The sequence below is a fragment of the Hippocampus bargibanti genome, linkage group LG06 (genome assembly GCF_051943395.1).
Source record: "Hippocampus bargibanti isolate YZ-2025 linkage group LG06, ASM5194339v1, whole genome shotgun sequence".
Classification (NCBI taxonomy): domain Eukaryota; kingdom Metazoa; phylum Chordata; class Actinopteri; order Syngnathiformes; family Syngnathidae; genus Hippocampus; species Hippocampus bargibanti.
In genome coordinates, this window is record NC_142739.1 from 7,363,113 (window position 1) to 7,371,687 (window position 8,575).

The 8,575-nt window shown below is 43.9% G+C and overlaps 1 protein-coding gene and 1 pseudogene across 2 annotated transcripts; both read left to right on the top strand.

Annotated features, from left to right (window-relative positions):
* The first annotated feature begins 427 nt into the window (after positions 1-427).
* LOC148896283 (protein LRATD2-like) lies at positions 428-2,032 on the top strand. 2 transcript variants are annotated; one of them, XM_088998660.1, is made up of 2 exons: positions 428-575; positions 727-2,032. In XM_088998660.1, the coding sequence occupies exon 2, from the start codon at positions 865-867 to the stop codon at positions 1,699-1,701; it is 837 nt and encodes a 278-aa protein (XP_088854786.1). In that variant the 5' UTR covers positions 428-575; positions 727-864; the 3' UTR covers positions 1,702-2,032. The 2 variants fall into 2 exon arrangements, with proteins under 2 accessions (XP_088854786.1, XP_088854787.1); XM_088998661.1 differs by having other exon boundaries at positions 448-571.
* Positions 2,033-7,973: 5,941 nt separating this feature from the next.
* Positions 7,974-8,091, top strand: LOC148896284 (5S ribosomal RNA; annotated as a pseudogene).
* Positions 8,092-8,575: the final 484 nt, after the last annotated feature.

Sequence of the window (8,575 nt, forward strand, 5' to 3'; positions counted from 1 at the left end):
AGGCTAGCTCGCAGTAACTTCGCCTCTGGACGGCAAATTGAATTTCATTCCGATCGTTTTCCTGGATTTTTACCAAACACGAGGAACGGAAAACCATCCATGTTAACGGTGAGTACTATCACAAAGTTATTTTAAATAATACATTCTGATATTTTGTTGAAAAGTAGCCGCGCGTGCGCGCGCACGCAAGCGTTTGTGTGTGCGCGCGCGCGTGCGTGTGGCTCTCGCTGAAAAACATTTCTAAATATTTTTTACTTTTATGGCTCTCTTAGTCAAAAAGGTTCCCGACCCCTGCTCTAACCCCTCACCTTTCACCTCACTGCTGCGTGTGTCTGTAATTCTCCCCTCCTTCGGGCGGGGAATAGAGGGGGGGGGGGGGTCGGCTCCCATTTCCGGCACCTTCATAGGAGACGGCTTCTTCGTTCACTTCACAGATCCGGCTATAAGAACCGGCTAGTTCGCGAACGACACATCACTGCTGAGTTTCGTTTTAAACCAACCTCAAGTGTCCCGCGACGCACAGGAGAGATCTAGAAAGTACTGCAAACGAGGCAGAAACAACTTTCTCTGTGTGTGTAAGTTCGTCCAAATTCGAAATTGCAACATTGGAAGCAGTGTTTAAGAATACTGTAGATAACGTGCGTGTGTGTGGCAGTGCGCGTGCGTCGGGATGTAATGGGGAGAGACCAGCTCGTTTTAACCGTGTGGGTGTTTGTGTGCACACAGCCAGCTGCAGCTTCGTGCAGAATTTCCAAAGCGGGACATGGATTATTGGCACAACTTTGAACCAGGCTGACGTGATCTCTTAAAGAAAAGGTGGATCCGTTTGTACGCTCCACTCTGCGTCCACTTCACCTCACCTTTATGGGGAACCAGATGGAAAAACTCGCTCATTTAAATTATGCGGAGGTGCCCACCTCGGACCCGAGCGGCTTTGAGCCAGGCGTCGACGACGGACCGCGCATCGGCGTCTCTTATATTTTTTCCAACGACGGCGGCGATGATGACGACAACGAGGGCGACAATTTGGAGCCGTACCCGCCGGAGAACCACCTCACGAAGCACGAAGAAAAGCCTTACGAATTCGAGGACGAGCTGGAATGTTCGGTTTACTTCCGAGAAGAGTGCGTGTTCGAAAGGAACACCGGAACCGCCACCCATTCGGCCGAGAGTTTGCTCAACAAGTGCAGACCTGGAGACGTGCTGGAGTTTGTGGCCACGGGAGAATACCCGCACTGGGCCGTGTACGTGGGCGACTTCCAGGTGGTCCACTTGCATCGGGCCGAAATCAAGAACGGCTTCCTCACCGACGTGAGTCAAGGAAAGAGAGGCCGCATCGCGAACAGCCTCTACCGATACCGTGCGCTCCAGCCGCCGGTGATTGTGCGAAACGCCGTGGACCACGTGGGGTCCAGGGACCAAGAACTCTACTGGAGGAACTCTGAGTGCTTTGCGGCTTGGTGTCGCTTCGGACGCCGAGAGTTTAAAATCGGGGGGGAGATTAGAATCGGAAAACAGCCGTACCGCTTAAAAATGCTCTTTCCTGACAGAAAGAGCCACGTCTTGGAATTCCAGAGCCTGGAGGACGTGATCATGGAGCGCAGGAGAAATGACCAAATCGGAAAGCATGCTGTCATTCAAGAATTTGCCAATCATCTGAACACACCGCAAGAATTCCAATATGACCAGGTCGGCCACTGAAGGTGTTCAATTGTCTTTTGCCAAAGAGGGACAGAATTCCCCCAATACGCACTTTCAATTGCTTTCATTGTAACTGTACAGCCAGACAGGGATTGCCACCTGTTTGCATTCAGTTGTTTTCTCTATTTGAAGACAATGATGTAGAATAACAATAATTTAATTAAGAAAACACAATATTTCAACACAATATTATCAACAGTAGCCAAAATGGAACTGTATAGTGCCACTTAGCAGTTTTTTTGAGGACGATACTAGTGCAGCGTGTTCTACCGGAAACAAATTCCTTGTGTGTTCTACATACTTGGCAATAAAGATGATTCTGATTCTGATATTTTATCAACTTCGGCCATATAGTGTCTTTATTTTTCGTAACTTTTTTTACTTTTCAAATTTTTTGATACAGAATATGTGACAAAACAAAAAGGAAAAATAAAAGCAAATGCCTATGGAGTACAGGTTTGATTAATTACAAAGAACATTTATAAAGACAACACGCGAGACAGAGGGTCATTTTTCTTGGCTAAAAAAGCGTGTGATTTTCACTACTGTTTTCCCCTCTTTCAATTAGTTTGGTGGAATAGTAACTAAGTTGTGTGCCCCTGTTTCTCCAGTGCAGGTGTTTTGTGATTGCTGTTAGATTGATCATACATGATGGAATTGTGTGGAACAAAGGAATATGAATTATTAGCATTCACACTATCTAGCCTAAAGAGTTAATTCCTGTGCAACTTTATGGTTTGAGCTCACATACGTGCAACTACCCCCAAATGTTTTCCTAATTGTTGCCAAGCTGCTCCTATCCAATCATGACACAACTTTAACGGTTTGGGCTCCTCTTTCGACGCTGTTTTCAGCCATTACCGAGCATTTTAATTGATACATCTGTTCTTTTTCTTGACGTAAAGTTATTTGTAATAAGAAATCTGGAAATAAATATATCTTTTACCAATACTTGTGCCTCTTTTTAATGACAAATTTTGTTGATAATTGATGAGGCTATTGATCTTCTTAAATAGCGCCTTGTGTTTGGCTGTGTTTAAGCCTTGTCAGGCATTTTTCTTTATGTTGTGTACACACTGCCTGCGGCATGTAAGTCATTGTGAGCAGCCGCAGGGTTGGTTAATTGGCTTCCTTTCACTCCCCTGGAACCACAGAGTTCATTGCAGCTCAATCACACATGCTGGTTTTAGTTGACAACATTCACAAATAGGTAACCAAGATGTCACCTCTTTATTTACAACAACGGTACAGAATTAACATGGAAAGCATATGTGGCTTGAACTGCAGTGTGGATTTGGGATAAGAGAAATACTCTCCAGAGAGAAGCCTCTTGGATGACAAGCGAAACGTCCGACACCTTCAAATAAGTACAGATGACGGCTGAAGAAACCTTTTCATCGATGTTCCGTTTACAAATTTTCTGGCCTTGTAGAGGAACAATCTCTCTCTCTCACTCTCTCTTTCTCACACTCTCTATGTCCCCTCTCTCTGACATGAGCCATGAGAATGTTTTCATGCTTGCTGTGTTTATTTGCATTTTTGAGCAGGTCATGTCCCATATGAGCTAAACTAGTATCTTGATGCAGACTGGTTACAAAAAAAACAAGCTGCTGACGGACACATTAGCATTTTCTCCACAGTCCGTGATTGTGAAGAAATAGAAATTGTGTATGCGTGTGTAAAATACATACAGTATTTATTATCATCGTTTATTTTTAACGCAACAAAGTGAGCACAATGTCAAAGTAGGTGGGCATGCATTGGAGCGATTAAAAATATGGATCTAAACCCCCCCCCCCCCCCCCCCCGTTTCTTAAACAATATCCTCAAATGCAATCACTGTATGTGATCCAAATGAAGATGACAGGTCATCTCGTCGAGAGTGGTTGAGAAAAAAAAATGTTTCAAAAGACTTCAGAATTTGTGGAACATAAAAAGCAAAGGAAATGTTCTCAGTTGTTTACTGTGAAGTTCTGTGTGGTGAGATGACTCCAACCTTCATTTCCTATATGGAGTTTTTGTCTCGTGGTGGTGAACATGTCGCACTTGTATGGCTACAAACAAACATTGCCATGGCAGTTTCATATATTTTATTATGGCAGTGACATTTTTTTTCCTATTTGATTAATTGTTTCCAAATTCAATCAGAAGTTTATAAACTTAAAGAGTTCAATGTTCATTTTTTCCACTTTTGTTTTTTTTTAACATTGGGTGTTTGATTGTTTTGTGCATGCTAGAAAAACACTGAACTTAACAGAATACAGCCACTGATGAGTGAGAGAGATGTGAGCACTCCCAATTCTTCCTCCAATTGTTCCACAAGGGGAAAGCTATGCGTTTGACATGCAGGCTCATTCTTGTCAGACTGTTGGCCAGTGAGACTCACTTGTTTCCTGCATAGGCTGGAGCAAAGCTCATTTCCTCCAGGAAACACTGAACATTTTAGAGTTGTCTTAAATCAAACCCACCCATCAAACCCAAAGTGTTTCACAATTGTAATTATCTAAAATAACATTTTGCCATGCACCAACATGTGGGAATTTAGACAGTGATGCTCTTTGAAGGAATGTCCGAACCTACCAGAGGGCATAACCGGAAGTTTGAAAGTATGTAATCACCCCCGCCCCTCTTTCCCTTGCAGAGTTGCTGTGGTGGGAAAATGTATGCATACAGTATTACGTTTTTTTAACCATTTATTACAGTGACGTGCAGTCAGTGGAGGCAGGTGAGGCAGTGCCTCACCTGTCATCATGGAAAGGTGGCATGGAAATATCAAATGAAAAAATAAATTAAACAGTTAGATGTATTTAGTGATTTGTACTTTAAAGTTCTTGTCCATTTAACTTCACCGTTCTAGGATTTTTTTCAAAATCGCTGAATTTACCGTTCAAATACTAAGTAGAGACGAGCGGTGACGTCATTGATGACATCAGTGCCTCACCAGCCATGAACCTCACCGCACGTCACTGATTTATTACTAATTGCTTACCTATTGCATGGATATAATTGCACCTTCAGGCATTTTATTGAATTCTTTTATGCCATTTGGTCACTTGTCAACCTTGAGCAAATCACACACATGCATACTGTAAATCGCCAGACAACACGAAATCACATAAGTGCTTTCTTCTAGTTTTGTTTTTCAATTAGGACTTGATGTGAATGTCTTTTTTTATGCAAGGAGGAGTGAATTAACCTGGGATTCACAACTGAAGACTATATCTTACACAATACAGCGCAAAAATGAGAATCAGTGGTACTGTGGCGGCCTGGTCGTCAACTCCGACAAGTGCGTTTTTGGCCAACATGAGGTCAAGTTCCTTGGCTACCTGGTCGACGGCAACGGAGTATGCCCACTACCTGACAAGTCATCCGCGATTTTCCCAAACCCGAAACAGTGACCCAACTATGATTCCTCGGCATGGCAAATTTATACTGCCGATTCATCCCGAACTGTGCCGAGGCTGCCCTGCCAATAAACTCGCTGACTGATAACAAGAAGAAGTACGTCCCCATCAACCTCTACTCCCAGCACTGAAGGCTTTTCAACGGCTAAAGCAGGGGTCACCAACGCGGTGCCCGCGGGCACCAGGTCGCCCCTAAGGACCACATGAGTTGCCCGCAGGCCTGTTCTAAAAATAGCTCAAATAATGCCACTGAACACCGGTGAGCTGCATCAAATTTTTTTGCTATTGTTCTTTAAAACACATTATAAAAAACGCATTTATTAAATAAAAAGTAAAAAATTACAAAAAAATGTTCTTATTTATGTTTTGGTTTCCTCCAACCAGGGCTGTTGGCTCAATGGTAGAAGGCTCAGCTCAGAGATCCGAGAGCGTGCGTTCGATTCCTGATGCCCACACTTATTTCTAAAAAAATGAGTGGGCTAGCAGACCCAGAACATCTTAGATCAAGATCAAAATGATTAGTCAAAGCACCGGATCATGTATGGCAGGGGTGATCCCCAAAAGGTGATTCTCTTTGGTTAGGTTATGTGGACATTGTTTCCCCTTATGTATATGTTCCATCCAAAATTTCAAGTCCGACTCCCCCAGATATGAATAAATAATACACCATGTTTTTTTTGTTGTTTTTTTTCCTCCAACCATACGCTTTCGCGCTTTGACTACCGACAGGCAACAATATAAAAAAACGCCTTGAAAAGTGTTTAATATAAATCAACTTTGACCTAGTATAGTTGAAAGGTCAGTAATGTGGGCATGCGTAAACCGCGGAGTTTGTGGAGAGCTAGCGGGGGCAGCGAGAACGAGAGGAGTTAACCCCAAAAATGGCTGAAAAAAGAAAGAAAACGTATCATCATGCATAGAACCCATCGCTTGCCTAAAGTCATTTGGGATTTGGGATCATGAACACCTACACAGCAAATTTGATCTGGCCCAGATGTGGCTCACACATGGCCCACATACGAATGACGGTCCTGAGGTGGCCCACATTTGGCATCCACAACGTGGGCTGAATAAGGCCAATATCTGAGCCACAATTTATGACCATATTCGCCTCTACTCCGGCCTTCTGCTGGGCCAGAACAGGCTACTGAAGTCAGCATTAATTCAACCTTAACGAAACCACAGTATTCATGAGCCATATTTGATCCTCATAAAAAATCTGTTCATTTTCATGTTCAGTTTTACAAATACAAAACTTCATTTCAACATCAGATTTTTTTCAAATTCATGTTACAAAATTTCAATTAACGTTATGGTCAAGTATGAAATATCCAGTTTGTATCGCAGAAAAAAAAGAATCAAAATGAATTTCATTTTATTTCAGGCCAAAGGGTTCTTTTTTTGTTTATCTTGCCCCACATTTCCGCCAGTTTCAGGCCCAACCTATGATGTTGCTGAGGGGTTTGTTTTCAAAATTTGCGTACTTCAGTCTGTTGATTTAGATCCAGTAAGTGACAATTTTAGCCAAAAATATATGTAAATAACCCTAAAGTTGGAGCACAATATATTTTAATATTTGTACAATATTTGTACTTAACCACCCTAAAAAAAAATTGTTTTTGTTCTTTTACTTTTACTTAATTGGCGGGTGGCCGCTTAAGTCCACTGTGTATCACCAACCACTGTGTTGGAGTTTAGCAATACTCTGCTGTTGTATATTAAAGTACGCACAAGGAAAAAAATACACGAGAATTCAAAACTTGTACTTGTACCTTCGTCTGCTGCCGTCAGTCGACTTCAACAGAATCTTCCTTCACCACGATTCATTTGCGTGTGCACACTAACAACAGTGCACAAGAATTTCTGTGTGCCTGTGCAAATGTACACACATTTGTAGAGGGGTGTGTGTGTGTTGTGTGTCTTCTTTTCCTTCGGCTTTTCCCTTCAGGGGTCGCCACAGCGAATCAATGTCCTCCATCTATCCCGGTTTTGTCCTCCATCTATCCCGGTTTTGTGCATCCTTTTCTCTCACACCTGCGACCTTCATGTCCTCTTTGACCACATCCATAAACCTCCTCTTCGGTCTTCCTCTCGGTCACCTGCCTGGCAGTTCAAGGCTCAGCATCCTTCTCCCGATATAGTCACTCTCTCTCCTCTGCACATGTCCAAACCATCTCAGTCTGGCCTCTCTGACTTTTTCTCCAAAGCCTCTAATATGAGTTGTCCCTCTAATGTACTCATTCCCGATCCTATCCAACCTGGTCACTCCCACAGAAAACCTCAATATCTTCAGCTTTGCTACCTCGAGCTCTGCTTCCTTTCTTTTCTTCAGTGGTAATGTCTCCAGTCCAAACATCATGGCTGGTCTTACCACTGTTTTATACACTTTTCCTTTCATCCTCGCTGAAACCCTCCTATCACACATCACACCTGACATTTTTCTCCAGCCGCTCCAGTCTGCCTGGACACGCTTCTTCACCTCTTTTCCACATCTCCATTGCTCTGACCCCAAGTACTTAAAATCATCCACCTTCTTTATCTCTTCTCTCTGTAGCATCACTCTTGCACCCGGATCCCTCTCATTCACACACATATATTCCGTCTTGCTGCGACTGATCGTCATTCCTCTCCTTTCAAGGGCATATCTCCACATCTCTAGTTTCTCCGCCACCCGTTCCCCATTCTCGCTGCAGATCACAATGTCATCTGCAAACATCATGGTCCAAGGAGATTCTTTTCTAACATCGTCTGTCAGCCTGTCCATCATCATAGCAAATAAGACGGAGCTCAGACGGAGCTCAGAGCTGACCCTTGGTGACCTTCTCTGTACTTCTCTATCAGCATTCTTAAAGCAAACACTGCATCTGTCGCAGCCATACTACCCTGACAACGCCAGATCTCGTCTGATCTCGGAAGCTAAGCAGGGTCGGGTCTGGTTAGTACTTGGATGGCAGACCGCCTGGGAATACCAGGTGCTGTACATTGGCAGTGGGTAGGTCTTGGATTGGATTGGATTGGATATGCCTTTATTAGTCTCACAGTGGAGAAATTTACATTTCACAGCAGCAAAGTGATGAAAGGAATGAAAGTAGAAAAACGAAATAGACCTACACGGGTGTAAAGATGACCCCACCATCCACGAGTCTCCGGAGCCTCTAAGGCGGTCTGGTGACGAGATACGCCACCTTTCCGGCAGCTCCTGTGGGAGTAAACCCGAAATCAATCCGGTAATGGCACACCTAAGGCAGTCTGGTGGCAAACTCCGCTACCTTTCCGGCAGCTCCTGCGACCATACTGACCCCAAAATTGTATCAGCTCAGCTGTTCCTTTGGTCCAGTCATCGTGGTGGAGAGGGGGAGCAAGCTGCATAGGCGACAACCTGCTCTCCGTAATACACCGCCCAGGCACACTGTCCACCGGGACAGTCATCCATGGTCAGCCATGACCGATGGAGGCCGACGACGACA